At 35.2% G+C, this 19,509-nt stretch overlaps 1 protein-coding gene across 2 annotated transcripts in view; it reads right to left on the reverse strand.

Annotated features, from left to right (window-relative positions):
* Positions 1-19,509, reverse strand: part of CYTIP (cytohesin 1 interacting protein) — an 87,527-nt gene that overhangs the window by 29,950 nt on the left and 38,068 nt on the right. The window contains exon 2 of one of the 2 annotated variants that reach the window (XM_049773128.1): positions 3,413-3,569. In XM_049773128.1, coding sequence (XP_049629085.1) covers positions 3,413-3,565 — 153 coding nt within the window. In that variant the 5' untranslated portion in view covers positions 3,566-3,569. Of the gene's footprint in view, positions 1-3,412; positions 3,584-19,509 lie in introns of those variants that run through there. The other variant, XM_049773127.1, reaches the window with a different exon arrangement.

Genomic DNA, 19,509 nt, shown 5'->3' on the forward strand with positions numbered 1-19,509 from the left:
GAAATAATTCAATAGCTCAAAGAGTATTAGCCAAATATAGTTTTGATTACTACTAATGCACATTCAAGCTTTGCACCTGTTTGCCTACCACCCACCCTACCCCCATCCAGATTCTCACTGCAGCATTCAGTAAAACTGCTTTCCAGAAGCAGCTGGCTGCCCTCTGGGGAGGAGACAGCCACAAAACCTCCTCTTTTGGCAATATCATATTTATGAAGACAATACTTGCTAGCCTCTGTCTTCTTCCTACAGTGCTTTCTATGGACAGTTTTTTTTCCCTCTAAAACAAGGTTTACAAGTAGGAGCTATCCTGATATCTGTCACCTCCTCAAAATACAGGTATGAACACATAGAAATCTATTTTTAAGTAATTCTGAGTGTGAATACTCGGATAATGATAAAGATTCATCTGAAACTAGAGGCTAAAGAGTTCATGCTGGCAGAAACCAAAGCCAACAATAATTAGAAGTCTGAATGCTTGACGTCAGCCTTGAAGTGTTGAAAATAACAGTGCCACGGAAACACCTGCTCATGTGATAGCCTAGCAGGGATCTGTTTGCCCACAATTCAGTCAGTGCCAACTGTGTGATTGTTCTCCAAAAAGCAGTTCAAAGAAATAAACATGCATTTGGAAAATTCTGAAATTTGGGTATAAATGGGCATCAAATCTACTGATAATGATCGTGTAGATCAGAATTACCATGTACAAAAGATTTTGCACTGCCTTTTTTTTTTAAAGGAAATGCCACAAAAGTAAGAAAAAGCAGTTGGAGTAGGAGTTGACTGCCACAAGAAAAAATAAAATAAATAAACTTATTAATAAATTAATTGTTGTGTCAAATGCATATATACACATGTACACATATTAGTAACATGTACATAACATGTGGGCATTTCTAATAAAACCTTTATTAATTTTGTAAGATATTCCAATCCCTTCTAAAAAACCCTTTTTAGTTCCTGCTGTCCTCATTCAGGTTTCAATCCAAAGGTGACTTCTCCCTACTTACTGCCTTTCAACTTCAAGTCTTTCCCCCAACCCCTCTGTCTCTCCTTTTCTCCTTCCTTTCAGTGTGCTGTTGTGATACTGTTTTCAGTGTAACAATCTGTGGTTGTACACATGGCTGGCTGTGATTCTCACATCGTTTTAGCTATGGTGGTCTCCCTGGGGATCACATATTAAGTAACAGCATTCTTATCTCTGGGACTCCCTGAGTTTGCATTCATCTAGTTGTGATGCATGCGGCCCTACTTACCAGAGATGTCACGGCTCATCTGTGATACTTGCACATTTTTTTCGTTACAATGCTCATGTTAGGAATCTCATTTTTTTTTTTGTGGTGCTCATACATATAACTGTGGATAGAATTCACTTGTCATGCCAGAGACTACAGCCAGCAGGACCGCCAAGTTCAAGCAGCAGAGCTGCCAGTATCATGCTTTGCCTAGATGGGACACTAGAGGTTTGAATTTATGATCATATACTTGCAAGGCCAGTGCTTCCAAATGCTGCCCCGTTTCTCTGGGCCCCATAGCCAGTTCTTTAGAACTCATCTCCAGGCCTTCATTCTTTCTTTCTACAACTACAGCAGAGGTTGTTCCCTCACCACTAGTCTTCCCTTCTTTACCAACATGTGGCATTTCTAGAATAAAGTTTCTAAGACCCTCAAGTGCTCAAACACAGTTGCTATCTGTACTAGTCATATGACTATACCTTTCAAAGAAGTGTTCAAGCAAGTAGAAAGCAACCCTCCTGAAGTACTCCAGTCTCCTCAGATGTTGATACTGAGACAATAGAATACTGTACTGTCATCCTACACAAGCCAGGAGGGTCCCCCAAATCTAAGATTTTGTTATAATTGTTTCCTTGCTCTGCCATATCCTTCAACGTCAAGAATATCTACTTTGGGTTATAATTAATGACATTTTTAATTTATAGAAAGTAGAAAATGATATGTAATATAAATGATACATTTTGTGCCTACTGAATTGTCTACTTTAAAAGGTAACAAAGGTGATATTTTTATATTTATGTTCCCAAAACTTCTCTATAACTAATAACTGAATACATATCTTTTGGGATTCCTTCTTTTGTTTATCTCAAACAGATAGTATATTGATTTTTTTCTCATTCTGTTAAATTATAGTCACAGCAGTAATTGAAAATAAAATATCATCAACCCAAACTATGAGAAGTTTACCTTTATGTTTTCTGGGTAACAAAGTAAAAAAGAGTCAACAGTGTACATCACTGAAAAACAATTTTGATTTCCCCATATGCTCTAACTCTAATCCTGAAGTGAGAAGGCCTATGATAAGTAGATGATGGACATGCAAGATTTAGGGATAAAAATCCTGCTAAAAGTGATTCTGAAGAAGCACTGCATTTGAATGCTGAAATGTTCTTAGAGAATTACAGCAAGATATACAACTTAAGTGTTTAAGGTGATTTCTAAAAATTTTATTGAGTGAGAAATTGTAGACTATACACAGAGGTACTCCTGACTATGCATAAGAATCACTGTTGGTAGTTCTCATGAGACTATATGTGGTAACAGGGAATAAGCAGAGTTTGACTTTGTGCCAGACAATCACCTTAAACCCTGTACTATTTCTATTTTTTTTGGCCTGAAAGTTATATTTGCTTTAAACTGAAAACTGTATAATTTTTAAAGTCTATATAAATTCTGTTTGACATAATTATTTTCAAATTAGTCATCGCCTCTAGGGAACCACTCCGTAATCAAAAATAACAGAATGATTGGCCATATACTATACATCAGTCATATTGTTAATAACTGCATGTCACAGAAGAACCCCAGAGGACAGTTTTACTTCTTTTTAACTTTATAAAACAAAGAAACTAAGAAGTCCAGAGATGCAAATGATTTGTTCAAGATCCCGTAGCTAAATAAGTGGCTAAGACGTTACCAAATTAGGTACTTACTTAACTAAAAAACTTATCACAAAATATGTGTTATAATAATAAATTGTTCTGTGAAAAGCTGTTAAAAATAAGTAAGCTCATTTAATTGTGTACAAAAGTGATTCTCAAGAACCAGGTAGAAAACTAGGCAAGAAATAACTAATTGAAGAAATAAAAGGGGAAAATATTAATGCGTTCCTAACTGCTAGTATCTATACAAAACATCCTGTAGTTTGATGTGTTTAATAACTTCCATTTTATATGAACAAAACTTCACAGGAGAAAGATTTATTTTTAAAATATGGCCTTGAAAAAAATGGAAACTAATTCACAGAAATTGAAACCTTTTACCCTTTCTCATTCATTCATATTCATAGTCACTAATTTCAAAGCTCGTTCAATAAGTTTTTTTAGGAGACAGTCAGACAAACTTATCACATTACCTTCAGAATGAACGTTTTTAAATGTACAAAATAGCAATCATACCTGCTTCCGTCCCCGAGGTAATGTGGCCACAGTGTCTGCCAGCATTTGAATTCTTCTGTTATCATCCATCTGGTTGTCTGTGAGTGTGGAGTAAGAGCTATACTCAGGTGCAGCACAGAAGTCCACCAAATTGCCATTGCTGCTCTGGTGCATGAGCCTTTGTAAAGACATTATGAATAAAGATTACTCCAGCTAGCACATGGTTGAGTGGCCTTGCACTATGAGGGAAGCTAAAAGTATAACCCTCTCACCAGTAATCAAAAGTAGCAAAGCAAAAGAGCCCATGTGACTTCTGTGGTTTGAGGTGCTTGTTACACAAACCCTCTCTTGCAGTTCTCTCCCGTTTCTCAATGTTTTCTTTTTTTTTTTCTTTTCTTTAAGCCCTTGGGAGAATCTAAAGCTAGTTTTACCATTAACAATTTTTTTCTTCTTTTTTATCTCATTCAAACAGTTAGAAATCTCAAACTTTCATGTTCTATGGCAAGTGGTATTCAAAACACCATCTGCCCTTTCTTCTTTTAAGGAAGAAATAAAAACTTAAGTTCTGCCATTTGTTTTCCATCAATTCTCTTACTTAATATGAAGAATGCAGCCGTGCAAAGTAAATGCCAGAAGTTATGAACATTCAGTTCTTGTAAGTATAAAAACGAACTACAGGGTCCCTTTATAATATTTTCTTACAACATCCTTGTAGTATACTTTCATAAAGTATACTCTAGTCCATTTATATTAATAAAAAAAGGCATTGTACCTGCTATTTCGGTTGTAATCATTCAATATTCTGCCTTTCTACTTTCTGTCCTGACTAAAATTATCCATCATCTTTGCAAGGTTCAATGGGAAAGGAAAACCAGCAAATGAATAGGACACAAAGGTGCCATTTCTTAAAGTAGGCTTTGCTATTCATAAAGTAGTTTCAGAGGAGAAGTGGTTTCAGGGTAGGTCAAAAAAGTAAACAGCAAACCAAACCAAGGAGGTACATGGGAATGTCCCAGATGTGCCTCCTGTGTACATGGACCCAGACACAACCATAAGATATGCAAGATTTCAGATACCTTCTGCAGAGGTGGGTTTGAAGATGGATACTTTTAAGAAAAGGTGCATCAGGGAAGAAGCAGAGAAGGAAAAAGTAATAATCCTTCCTCCATTCCTTCCTTCTTTCCTCCCTTCCATCTCCTTCCCTCTTGCCTCTTCTTTCCTTTCTTCTCTCTCCCTATCTTCCTTCTCTCTCCTTTCTTCTTAGAACTCTCTCCATCCTTCTCTCCTTCTGCCCTCCTTTCTTCCTTTTCTTTTTTCTTTTTTTCTTCCTTTATTCTTTCCTTCTTTCCTCTTCTTTCTTTCTTTCCTTTCTTCTTTTCCTTTCATTCTTTATTTTTTCCTTTCCTTTCCATTTCTTTTTCTTCCTTTTTTTTCCTTTTTTTTATTTACTGAGTCACACCTAGAAGCACTCAGGATGCTCAGGGGTTACACTTGGCTCCGCTCAGAAATCACTCTGGGCAGGTTCAGCAGACCATATGGGATACCGGGGGTCTGCTGGCTATGTGCAAGGCAAACGCCTTACTGCTGTGTGATTTCTCCGGGTAGCTCAGGTTTACTACTGGCTCTGTGTTCAAGGATTACTCTGAACCCCAGTCAGATAAATGCAAGGTGCCTACTGGCTATATTATTATTCTGGTCCCAGAATTTTTTTTTGTTGTTGTTGTTTTTTGGGTACTACATTCGGCGGTGCTCAGGGGTTACTCCTGGCTCTGCACCCAACAAATGCTCCCGACAGGCACGGGGAACCATATGGAATGATGGAAATTGAAACCGGGTCCATCCCAGGTCGTCTGCATGCAAGGCAAACACGCTACTGTGCTATCACTCCGAACCCAGAAATAAATTTTAAAGGCAACTTTTATATAGCACAAAATGGCTACTGTGTGAAGCCCAAGAGATATTACAAGTGTAAAAGGTACTTGTCTTCTATTTAACTGACCTTGGTTTGATCCCTCAAGAACAGAGCTAAGTATAGCCCCCACGCACCACTAGATGTGGTCCCCCAAAACAAAACACAAAGTCAATTGTTATTTTCAAATAATTTTGAAATTCAGTATTATATTTACTCAAATGTTAGAAAGTTGTTGAACCAAAAAGAAATTCAAGGTGAGCTCAGCTCAGTCAAGACTTCTGGACAAATATAAGCAGGTAATTCTGAATTCACAGTGCTTCAGGAGCTGGAGCCAATTCAGAAACTTTTAACACCTCAATATACAATTATCTATTATTAACAGAATAGAATTATAATACTGGCAAAATTATCTCACTAAAAACATAGAGCTATCTAAATCAAGATTATAAACACATGTCTCAGGGACCAGGTGAATTAAACAACCAAATGCAATATATAAAATGAACTGAATGGTGGAGACACTAATAAGGAAGTCTGTGTGGCTGATGAATCTGGTGCATTCTTTATGGAAAACAGTAAGAATATTTTTTAGAAAACAAAATACGAAGTTTGGTTTTAGCTCAAACAACTAGATTGTGTGCCTTATAATCTCAAGGTCTTGTTCAATATCCCCAGTACTGAGTAACTTGTTGAGAAGTAGTAGAGAGGAGATATTGATTTTGAAATATTTCCAAACCACAGGATACATGATTTTTTGGGTTTATTTATTTATTTATTTATTTATTTATTTATTTATTTATTTATTTTGGTTTTTGGGCCAGAGCTGGCGGTGCTCAGGAGTTACTCCTGGCTGTCTGCTCAGAAATAGCTCCTGGCAGGCACAGGGGACCATATGGGACACCAGGATTCGAACCAACCACCTTTGGTCCTGGATCGGCTGCTTGCAAGGCAAACGCCGCTGTGCTATCTCTCCGGGCCCCAGGATACATGATTTTTTAAAGCAACACTATAGTGAGTTAGTACTCACCAGTCCCCAAGATTTTTCAAGCTAAATAATCACTTTTATTATTTCAAAATGTAAAATGGAAATCACACATTTGTCTAATTTTAAACCACATTGTTCAAATGGCATGCTAGTTTCATTGATGGAGGTTAAAATTCTGTCATTTTAGTGTGTTATTCTGATTTTAATATGGTATAAATCAGTGCTCCACAACTTTTTTTCTAACATGTCCCTCCCATTCCAGCCTTGTTTCCTTTCTGCACCACTCCATCTCCATCTGCACTTGCCCACTACTATTTTGCTACAGTTTCACATTTATACAAATTCACCTATGTCCTTTTTGGCATACTCTGGGGACTAGAGAAAGACCATTTGGTACCCAGTTGAGAAATGTTGGTATAAATTTTAAGAGTCTGATTAAATTATGAATTTGAAAATAGATTATTCTTAACTTATATAAAAAGCTATTGATAGGTAGACTCTTTTAATTATGAGATAATTGGTATAAAATATGAGTTTAAAAGGAAGTTATGACATTCATCCAGTACGTACCAGTATATTCTGATGTAATCTGTTTTGATTAGTACATTTCCTGTTCTTTTTATAAGAGAGTGTGTATCATATGTATTATTAGATATGTTAAATGACATGCCAGATCAAAAGTGTACTTTGTGAAAAAAATATAATAAACCACTAATCTTTTTCATAAATATATAATTCAAAGTCAAATTCCTAATCAGAATGATGTTATAAGGCTTGAAACTTTTCTTTAGAAAATTCACTGTCACTTTATGCCTGAAATTCAACTATGAAGGACTTGTAATTCACAATGGTTTCAATAAATATTATTATATAAAAAGAATACACCTTAGGGTAATTGTAATAGCTTCAACTCTCCTCATCTGCATTCTTCCCTTAATATTAGAAAGATGAGGAGCCAGAGTGGTGGTGCAAGTAGTAGAGGGTTTGCCTTGCAGGCAGCTAACCTAGAATGAACTGCGGTTCGGTCTCCCTGCGTCCCATATGGTCCCCCAAAGCCAGGGGCAATTTCTGAGCACATTGCCAGGAGTAACCTTTTAGTGTCACCGGTGTGCCCCCTCCAAAAAAAAGAAAGATGAATCTGTTCAATCAAGCTTTCTACGTACTTTGCAGCTTTTATAATTGATGCATATACCAAAATGAAATGAAATAATATAAGATATAAGATAAGATGATAAGATAAGATAAGATGAGATGATATAAGATTCTTCTTTAAACTTATCTTCTGAAGTATGTCCCTTTCTATGCTATTCTTTTAAGAAAATAATATGATTATTTTTATCTAAGTTTATCTTTTATCTAAGTTATCTCTATCTTCTAATTATTATTGATGTCCTATACATGTATAAATTGTTCATTAAATATCTTCTAATAAAAAGAAAATAGTTGAACAATATATATTTAACAAAATAAATTAAACTGTTTTTCTGAAGTCCCAAAGAACACTGAACTGGTAGGATTTTTTTAAACTATGAATCCATATTACAAAGTTCTACAATTTTCCATTAGGGGTTATCTGAAATTAGAACAATCTCATTAAATTGTCTACAACATACTTAAAAAATTAATGTATCAGCTTAGGAATGAGAATTTCTCCTATTTAAGTATTTCATCAACAAACATTCAAATATTATCAGAATAAATCAATCTAATACAAATGAGATGGATCCAGATGCTCATAGAGAATAGGGAAGATTCTTTGGAGACAGCCAAGAGGTGTTTTATATGTATGTTATATTAATATGGTGCAGAGAACATAGCAAGAAAGGTTGGTGAGTCTGGGGCCAGAGAAATAATACAGTAAGTAAAGTAGTTGCCTTACACCTCCCATATGGTAGCCAGAGCCCCATGAGGAAGGTCCTGAATGCAGTTAGGTGTGAGCACCACAGGGTGTGCCATAACATTTTTAATAAAAATGAGAGAAAAGAAAAAGTAGGCAAATCTAGCAGAAAGGTCTGGCCCATTTCATAATCATTGATGAGATTCCAGAGTTAACATTCTTGAATTCAAATCCTAACTCAGTTGCTTTAAAGGCATTATGATTTTATAGAAGTCACTTAATCTCTCTTCTATGGACTAAATCGTGTCCCTCAAAATTTCTACCTTGAGGTTTTAACCCACTGTAACTTCGGTGACTACATCTGGAAAAAGAGCCTATATAAAGATAAGTAAATGAGATCATAAGGGGCTGGAGCAATAGCACAGCTTTAGGGCATTTGCCTTGTACACGGTCAACCCAGGATGAACCCAGGTTTGATTCCCGGCATCAATGATTCCCAGACATATGGTCTCCTGAGCCTGCCAAGGACTATTTCTGAGCACAGAACCAGGAGTGGCTTCTGAGCATCATCAGGTGTGGTGAAGAAAGCAAGAGAGAGAAAGAAGAAAGAAAAGAAAAAGAAAGAAAGAGAGAAAGAAAGAGAAGGAAAGAGAAAAAGAGAGAAAGAAAGAAAGAAAGAAAGAAAGAAAGAAAGAAAGAAAGAAAGAAAGAAAGAAAGAAAGAAAGAAAGAAAGAAAGAAAGAAAGAAAGAAAGAAAGAAAGAAAGAAAGAAGAAAGAAAGGAAGGAAGGAAGGAAGGAAGGAAGGAAGGAAGGAAGGAAGGAAGGAAGGAAGGAAGGAAGGAAAGAAAGAAAGAAAGAAAGAAAGAAAGAAAGAAAGAAAGAAAGAAAGAAAGAAAGAAAGAAAGAAAGAAAGAAAGAAAGAAAGAAAGAAAGAAAGAAAGAAAGAAAGAAAGAAAGAAAGAGAAAGAAAGAAAAAGAGAAAGAGAAAGAGAGAGAAAGAGAAAGAAAGAAGGAAGAAGAAGAAGAAGAAGAAGAAGAAGAAGAAGAAGAAGAAGAAGAAGAAGAAGAAGAAGAAGAAGAAGAAGAAGAAGAAGAAGAAGAAGAAGAAGAAGAAGAAAGAGAAGGAAGAAAGGAAGGACGGAAGGAGGGAGGGAGGGAGGGAAGAAACCACAAAAAAGGTATTTTGGGAATAAAATGTTTATCGTCATAATTGGTGCTCACGAACTATATTCTGACATAATACAGGTTTGATATTACACAGGTTGGTGTCCAAGAAAACCAGGCTGATAAGCCTAAATTATTTTTGCAAAGCACCATTGTCAATTTACACCTAAGTCTATTATGAAGTCCCGAATTTCTCACACTAATCATTGGAAGGGCATTTGTGAATAAGTTCAGTGCACTTCTGATAATGCCTAATTTCAGAGTGCCACAGAAAAGTGAGGATATATGAGGCTTCTCTACCCCTCCAAGCAGAGGAGAAACTTGCAGACAGTTTTTGTAGTCAGTAGCTTCTGCACTGAACTGGTAAGTTTGTAGCTTTGGCTTTGTAAGAACCATGATTAAGATGACTTCTTGTAATAGTGCCTAGGATACAAGAGCTAACCACTGAATGAGAGAAATTATTCATCCAATATCCATCAGATAAGGGACTAATATCCAAATTATACAAGGCACTTACAGAACTTTACAAGAAAAAAAATCTAATCCCAAAATGGGAGAAGAAATTAACAGACACGTTGTCAAAGAAGAAACACAAATAGCCAAAAGACACATGAAAAATGCTCCACATCACTCACTAATCATCACGGGGGTGCAAATCAAAACAACTATGAGGTACCATCTCATACCACAGAGATAGGCACACATCACAAAGAATTAGAACAAGCAGTGCTGGCTGGGATGTGGAGAGAAAGGAACTCATTCACTGCTGGTGGGAATGCTGTCTTGTCCAGCCTTTATGGAAAACAATATGAAGATTCCTCAAAAAACTGTAAAATGAGATCCCATATGATACAGCTATCCCATTCCTAGGGATATACCCTAGGAACACAAAAATATGATACAAAAATCCCTTCCTCACACCTATATTTATCGCAGCGTTATTTGCAATAGCCAGACTCTGGAAACCAAGATGCCTTTCAACAGAGAAATGGTTAAAGAAACTGTGGTACATATACACAATGGAATATTTTGCAGCCATCAGGAGAGATGAAGTCATAAAATCTTCCTGTACATGGTTGTACATAGAATCTATTATGCTGAGTGAAATAAGAGGGAGAGAGATAGAATAGTCTAACTCATCTATGGGTTTTATAAAGGAAGTAAAGACATTATTGTAATAATCCCAGAGACGATAGAGTGAAGGGCTGGACAGACCCACAATGTGAAGCTCACCACAAAGAATGGTGAATGCTGTTAGGGAAAAAACTACACTAACAACTAGCATGACAAAGTTAATGAATGAGAGAAGTAGAATGCCTGTCTCCAATACAGGCAGGTGTGAGGGGAGGGGGGCATCAGGAGCATCAGTGATGGGAATGTTGCAGGGGGGGATGTTCTGTTTATGACTGAAATCCAACTACAATCATGCTTGTAATTATGGATCTTAATAAAGATTTTATAATTAAAAAAAAGATAACTTCTTGTTTACTCCCCTTCTCCTTTGGAGTTAGACTGAATAGCTGCACATTTTTTTAATACAATTACAAGGAAGCGACATCCTGACCTGATAAATCCAATCAAATTGTAAAGTTATGAATGGGCTACAATTTCATCCAAGAGATTATGCCCATGAATTCATCTGGGGACTCAAAGCATTTTAAGGAAACTATGAGATAGTACATCAGGTAGGACACTTGCCTTACGCACAATCCTCAGCACCTCATAAGGTTCCCTTGCCTCACATATGGCCCACCTCCCAGTCCCACCAAGAGTGTTACCAGATCACAGAAAAAAGAGTAAGCCCCAGCACCACTAGGAGTGGCCCAAGACAAATAAAATCGTAATAGCAGGGCCAGTGTGATTGCTTATAGGATGGAGCGCTTGTGAGAGCTCCTCAATTCACTCTCTGGATCTGCATGCTATCCTGAATACTGAGCTTTAAGTAGTCCCTAAGCTCTACCAGGTATAACCCAAACACCTCATAGGCCCAATTCCTCCAAACATAGAAACTTAAAATACCAGACAATTATTTGAATGCATAATTGCTAAAAATTTTTTTGAACTTAGGGAAAAGTATTTTTATATGAAGGCTATGAATATATAATTTACAGATGAAACACAAATTTATTATATAAAGGTATTTTTATATTTATGTATAATTTATTTTATTTAGGGGTACTCAAGCATCACTCCTAGTGGTGTTCAGGAGACGATATGCAGTGCCAGAAATTGAACCAATAATAGAACCAAAGTGTATAGTCCCAGAAATACTTTCACATGTGAATAAAATAGTAAAAAATCCTTGTGGAATTATTGTAGTCGTTAAAAATTTGAGTTTAAGTGTATACCATTTGAAAGTGACTAAATTTTTATGATCATTAAAATTAAAAGGAGCTGATGTACCCATTTAAAAGTATTAAATAAAGATTTGTATGATGATAACAATCCTTAAAAACAAAGAATATATAGAAGAAAATATAAATAAAATAACCTGATTCATGCTTCTTATGGAAATATTACCATTTATATGTGTATAATATGCATGAACATTAGAACAAGTAATTCATATAGCAACACTAATGTCATGAGATATAATACATGACAAACCAGTGGTCACTGTTTGTAGAAGAAATTGTAGGCAAAAGTTACGAGGAGTAAAGGAAGACTAAAATTTTATTATATATATTATTTAAACTTCTTAATAAATTTACATACAATTTTTTAGCTTTAATGTGCCAATAATATGCAGGAAATATTTTAAAAGCAAATCAAATGTCATTGATATATTCCATGATTTTATAGTTCCTTATATTTATATGTATGTATAATGAAGATTATTTGTCTATTTTCTATTAGGATGTGAACAGACCTAGTAAAAAGTAGGTGTGTAACATGTCTGATTACAAGCCATGCTATTCTTTTTCTCAATGGAAATGCTTAATTCTCTTAGGTCATTTTATTCTTACCTGTTTATAATTTTATTTTAATCATTCTCAAAAGCAACCAAAAATTACCACAAGTTAACAAAGAAGTAATATAATCATTTATCCAACTGAAAGTAACAGTTGGTAAGTTTGTATAGTGGCAGATCTCTTCTGTCTAATTTGTTTATCAGTCATTTATCATTCCTACCCTCTCCCACTATATCATATGCAGTTTCATTTCAAAATCTTATATAAAAATTTCAAAATTAACAAGAAAATGTTCCCTTCCACTGAGCTAACGTTTCATCCAGTTGTCAACTTTTATTTAATCTGCCCAATGGACATGGCCAGTACTTCCCCACAGAACTGGGAGAGAATAACTCTGGGATTTCTAGAAAGTGACTTCTTAGAAAGCAACCTTTTTGAGACTGGAATTTTGTGTAATATTTGGAAGAACAAAACACCCCTGTGAGATCTGTGTTATTTTTCCCCAGGCTTTTGAGTAAAATCCAGACTTTGCCAGTCATCTGAGGTCCTGCAAATTCCAGTAGTCTATGACTTCATATTGTACCACATCCTGGTCACGCTAACCTTCCTTCTAACCCTGCTCCAGAAAGCAGTTCCTCCTTATGGCTTTTGCACTTACTCATCTTTCTGTCTCAAACACTACTTTCTACCCTCACAAGTCTTCCTTTCTCTCTCTCTCTCTCTCTCTCTCTCTCTCTCTCTCTCTCTCTCTCTCTCTCTCTCTCTCTCTCTCTCTCTCTCTCTCTCTCTCCTCTCTCTCTCTATCTCCTCTCTCTCTCCTCTCTCCCTCTCTCTTTCACACACTCTTTCTTCTTTCTTCCTTCCCTCTCTTCCTCTTTTTCCTCTTCTAGGTGTGTTTTGTTTTTCAGTTTCTTTTGCCTGTCTCTCTGCTCCCCTGCTCCTCCTCCAAATATAATATCAATATTACCTAAAAAGAAAGTTTTCAGCTACTCCAATCCAATGGATAAATGTTTTAGCCAAGAGATTGCTAAATGAAACTTTTTTGGAGAAAGCCTCCCCCTTTAGTCTGCTTTAACTTCATAAAGAGCTGACTGTTAGACATGTAGGGGCACTTTGAATGAACATACATAAGACAGCATAAAGGCATTAATAGAAAAATATCTTACTGTATCCACCTTTGTTTCAGTCTAGAAAAGTGGTGTGTGAGTATGTATGTGTGTGTGAGTGAATGAGTGTGGGGGGACTGCAGAAAGAAAAAAATAACTACTTTGAAAATGTAAATATTTTATTTATATTCTATTCTATAATTTTAGATAAACTCATGATTTCTTTGACATTCAAATATGAAACAAGAAATAATGAACAGTCAGTAGTCATTTCTGTGTGCTTAAGGTCCAGCACAATGTCTAGCAATAGTCATTAATATATAGCTCTTGACTCCTTAAAATAATAAAGTTAACAAGCTACAGAGATAGTATATATTGGGTAGGGAGCTTGCTTTCACATGACTATTTGGATTTGAGCCTTAACACCATAAATGTTCCCTAGTTCTACTAGGAATGATCCCTGAGGGTAGAGCCAGAAAAAAACTTTGAGCACAACCAGATGTGACACCAAACAAACAAACAAACAAACAAAACAGCACAAATAATAGCACATAACTAATGACATATCTCTTTGGTAAGAACATGACATATGTTAGAATGTTTCATACAAAACTGAGTCAACTTTATCTAGAATTGACTATATATATGGGTATTTAAATATATAAACCATTTCTTGAAGTCATAAGAAGTTATTTATTGAATTCATAGAATATTAGCTTAGAAAACATTTCAGATTTATCTCATCTAACCCCTTTAATTTTCGAATGAATTAGGAGTAAATAGAAGTCTGGTCAAAGTGACTGTAAAGTAATAATAGTTCAACTTGGTCTCTTTAGATTCAATTTTATAATTATTTACTAAGTGTTTTATTGATTTTAGAGAAATTTGATCAAGTGCTTACTCTGATATAAACATAAACAAAGATATTATTATAGTTATTAATATATTCCAAATGAATATAATGAAACTAATAAAATTTCTTTTTTGCACAACCTAAATGTATTACAGTCAGAATCAGAATATATATTCTCCTTTTCCAAAGACAAAGAATCATTTTTAATATAGTTTCTTTCCTGTAATTAATGTGCTAACACTATGGGGATACAAACAATGAGCTATATATGGCCTGTGCCTTCCTGGAAATAAAGTATCTAGAATGAATTGTTCTAGTAATTATAATACTATGTATTACTAAAGAAAAAATAATGTTTTCTCTGTTCTTACTTCAAGAAATTTAAAATCTTAATAATGTGTTGAAACCTGGGGCCAAAAGAAGTAGTAAAGGGATAGGGCACTTGTTTTGCAGACAGCCAACCTGAGTTTGATTCTGGGTACAATTTATAGTCCTCCATTTCTGCCAAGAGAAATCCTTATGATAGAGCCAAATGGGAAATGTCTGGTGTGGCCAAGACAGAAAAATTAAATTATAAGTAAATTGATAAGATATACCTATAAATAGACGTTATAAACTCAAGACATAGGTTGAATTGTTTATCCCAAAGTTGTGAAACTCATGTCACTCAGTATCTGTGAGCATTATTTTATTTAAAAACAGGGTATTGGCAAATGTAATCAGTTAAGGTGAGATAGGGTGAACCCAATCCTAAATGACTGATGTCCTTGTAAAAAGGAAAAAGTGTTATGTTAAAGATAGATGCATGGTAATAACACAATATGATTGTAGAGGAAATTTTGAGGTTATAAATGATAAAATCAAGGATAATGGCCACACTCTTAAAGCTAGGAAGAGGCAAAACAGAATTCTCCCCAGTTTCAAAGTGAGTAGGACCCTGACCGTTACCTTTATTTCTGACTTGTTGTCTCTAGAGTTATGAGAAAAATATTCCTATGTAAGCCACTAAGCTTGTGATTTGTTATGAAAGCCTCATGACGTTCATTCTTAGAAATATTATAGACAATAATTATAATGGAATGTCCTTCAATCTAAAGAGCAGGTGATTATTCTGAATCTCCTCATCTTAGAATTGACTCAAAACACAGTGGACACTCTTTGGAATAAAAATAAAGTTGTATATACAAATACATAACAAGGAATTGTGCTGAATTTAAAAACACTGACACTTTCTCTTTAGCCAAGCACCGTGAATATTTTATGTATAAACTGGAGTAAAGGTGGGGGTCATTTGTGATCATTTAATCTAATAGTGTTATACAACTAGCTGGCCTGGTTTCCAAAACAGAAGCCTGAGGAAATTGCCATGAGTGTGGACACTGAGTTTCCAGAGGCAGCCAGCTAAGTCTGTTCCTTCTTCACCAATGGAAAAGTACAGAAGCTATTACCTTACTTGACCATATTTCACTAGTGTTAACCCGAGAATGGTCCATGTTTTTCAGGCAAGAATAATATTTTACCCTTAGATATACTTATTTTCAGTGTTGAGAAAATCCAGTGACAAGCAATGGTGTCCCTTTTTACACCTCTTATTGTAGATTGTTATAATAAAAATTAAAACATGCCTTGAAGAATATCTTTGATGAACTACATTTTGCTTTTTCACCTGCATTAGCTGTATCTATATTTTTTTTCTTTCTAACTGGTGATCTTACTCCCCCCCACATCCCTAACCAGAGTTCTTTTCTCATTCATCATTGCATCCCTCTAGCACTTAAAAAAGTGACTTTCTCATAAGAAATGCTCCATAAATATTTGATGAATAGATCCACAATCTGCCCGAAGCAATGACATTTGATTTATTCTCCCAGTAGTTTGTTATTTTGGGCAATGTAGAAATTTGATGAGTAGCATGTTCTGTGGGTTAAATATTTAAATGTACTTTGTGTTTACCAGATTGTTGATTCAATTATAATTAGTGTAAAAATAATTTGGTGGTTTAAAAGGAAAATTTAGTATACTGGATAGGCATTATATACTTAGTTTTTTATGTTAATATGGTGCTATTAATTTGCTATATTCTTATGCTTTTTTCCAAGAAAATTTTACATAATATATTTACCATAAATTAAAAGGTATTCTTGCTTTATCTTTAAATCCACGTTCTCCATTGAGCATGTATCTCACTCATCTATCTCTGTTTCTTTGCTTTCTTATTTCCACCCTGGAAAAGCATATGTTCTCTCTCAAACTGTTTTTTTTTCCGTCACATTTTTCTAAAAATATTAATAAAAAACTATCATTAAATATAAAGCACCTTAATTTCAGAACTATCAGGTTAGAAAATAATGTTCATGAGATTTAAAGAAGTAATTAGGTTCTGTTTCCCAATACATTCCCATTTATACCACAAGATATATCACAGAATCAGAGTATATCATGAAAATACAAGATTCATCCCATTGGTTTTGCAGGGAAGAAAGTAGCTTCCCATCTAATTGGTCTTTTTTTTTTTCTATATGAAGTTGGACCTCATTTTCAGTCACTTCTGAATCTAGAATGTCTATTACTTTTTCATATCTAGTTGTAATTTGGCCCAAGCACAATACAATAGCAATACAACATCAACAACTGGCTCCCTCTACATACAGTGATAGCCCTACCTCTATGTTATCTCTCCAGTCTGCAACGCAATTTCTTTATCTATTCATCTGTTGTCGTAGATTCTGTGTCTTTGCTTTGAAATTTTCTCTTTTCTCAAGCCTACGTTTTTCATCACATTCTACCCCCAATTTTCTCTTGAACTTAACCTGGTATTTAAAAATCTTTCACAATCTAGCACCTGTTTTACAGCTGCTAACTTTTAAACTAAATAACTATCCTAATTTTTTTCAAGATGTAATAGACTTCCTGCTAACAATGTACCAAATATATTTCTATACATTATTAAAATTTATGATTTTTACTATGGCTAGGAGACCATTATAATTGCTTCAAAGTTCTGATATTGATGTTCAGAAATAATGACTACTGCCACCCAGGTGTCCATGACCCTCTCCCCATTCTCATACCTACTCTAATGGATACTCTTACTTTACTTCCCACCACCCAGGTGCTTGAGTTCATTCACTTATGTTCTCCTCTAACTTTCCAGTAACCTATTAATTTCCCCTTCCCCACTAGTCCACTAGTTCTCTCAGGTGTGTATTCTAATGTTTGAATTGTTTTGTTTTGTCTGTTTTGTGAGGCCACACTTGAAAATGCTCAGGGCTTTTTACTGGCTCTTGATGAGTCTCCTGGCTCAATGTTAATCACAGAAACTTAATCACTCAATGTTAATCATAGGAATTGCCAGGTGAGCCCAACCTGCCCTACTATCTATCTGGTTCCTCTAGTATTAGAATTTTATTATCTATTGGTATTTTATACCCTTAATTTGTTTCTCTGTACACCACAATGAGTAATAACATCTTCATACTATTTGTTTCTGCCCCTGGTCCATTTCTTTCAGAATGATGCCCACCTATTCCATCTAAGTTGCTGCAAACTTCATGAAAATTTATTCTGACAATGATATAATATTTCATTGTGTATATGCAACACAATTTCTTGTTCTGTTTTGTTTGTTTTGGGGTCACACCCAGCAGTGCTCAGGGGTTACTCCTGGCTCTACATTCAGAAATCGCTCCTGGCAGGCTCTGTGGACCATATGGGATGCCAAGATTTGAACCACTGTCCTTTTGCATGCAAGGCAAACGCCCTACCTCTATGTTATCTCTCCAGTCCACAACGCAATTTCTTTATCTATTCATCTGTTGTCGTAGATTCTGTGTCTTTGTTTTGAAATTTTCTCTTTTCCTAAAATCCACAGTTATTCCCTACACTGTTCAGGCTGAACTCAAATGTCACCTTGTTATCGCAATCTCACTCGCTGACAGCAGCCGGAATGTATATGATCACTATTCAATCTTTATAAGATTTAGTATCTGCATTACTCACATAGCCTCTGACTTATTACTATATATTAAAGAATTTTCTTGGTCATTTCCCTTAATATGACAGGAAGCATATTATGTATATTTATATACACATGTTTGTATATGCATTTATAATCCTCAGACTTAAATAACTTTTGGGGGTAACTAAAAATTAAATGAATATAGGTCAAGTTGATAAAAAATTTTTGAAGCAGAAAAGACAGTTGATTAGATGATGCATGTGGATTTCTAAGGTGACAAGGAGGGAGTCAGAAAAGATACAAATTGGTGGAATAAAAAATTTACCATAAATATATTATGTGTTCATTCACTGAGACACTCAGGCATATGGAATAAGGACATTGGACATTTTTAAGAGTTATACTAGGAGTATAGTAGTCATTATCCTTTAACTATTAGACTAAGTAAAATGTGAAGTAAAAATAATAAAATATTAATATTCTTGAAGGTTTAGGGGTGGGGGCTAGAGTGTTGCAACAAAAAATGTTTTAAATAATTGTGTCAGAAATAAAAATATCACCATGTTACAGTAAAAAGAGAAAGAAGAAAGAAAAATACCATTTTACAAGAAGAAAGAAGGAAGTATTTTATATATTTCCTGCTGGAATCAAACTGTTTGAAAGAGAATTTCAACATCACCCTATTCCATAAGACTGGAGAGGAATAAAAATGAAATCTGCAAAGAAGATGCATCTGGAAAAAGATAGTAATTATTGCCCAGGACTGATTAAAATTCTTACTACCATCTCAAAGAAGCAGTGGTCATGGCTAAGCAATGGAAGGAATGCATAACAAGTGCTTCCCAGAGAGCATGTGTGGAGTGAGGAACAAAGACAGGGAAATATAGTATTGGCATCAATCCACAAGCTAAGAAACTGAATGAAGAAGCCAGATTGCATCGATCTGTCGCTCCTATCTATGATATCATGTTCAGTGCCATGATCAGTGTGTAAAACAGCACTTGGCCCTCCCTGGGAGCCAGATTGTTAATATTCCTTGGTCTTTCCTGGGACTGCTGGAATTAATCTTCCTAAATAATAGCAATTGTAAAGACAGTATATTTCTTTGTGTCATGTATTGTGTCTCCTTCATAACAACTAGAAAAAAACTTTTGTACACATGAGCAGGGACACTTCATAAAAGAGGAAATATTTCCTTTCTTTTTGCTCCAGAAAGCGGTGCCCAGGGTTTTAATCCCAGAACTTTGTTGTTTTTGTCAGGCTAGTGACGATTTACTTCTCACCGCACCAGTTTAGAGAGTCAATTTAATAGTTATACTTTGGATTCTATTTCTAAAAGGAGATGACTTTGAAGATGTCTTCCTAATACACAGAAATAACATAAACTGAT

Source organism: Suncus etruscus, chromosome 5 (assembly GCF_024139225.1).
Source record: "Suncus etruscus isolate mSunEtr1 chromosome 5, mSunEtr1.pri.cur, whole genome shotgun sequence".
Lineage (NCBI taxonomy): Eukaryota > Metazoa > Chordata > Mammalia > Eulipotyphla > Soricidae > Suncus > Suncus etruscus.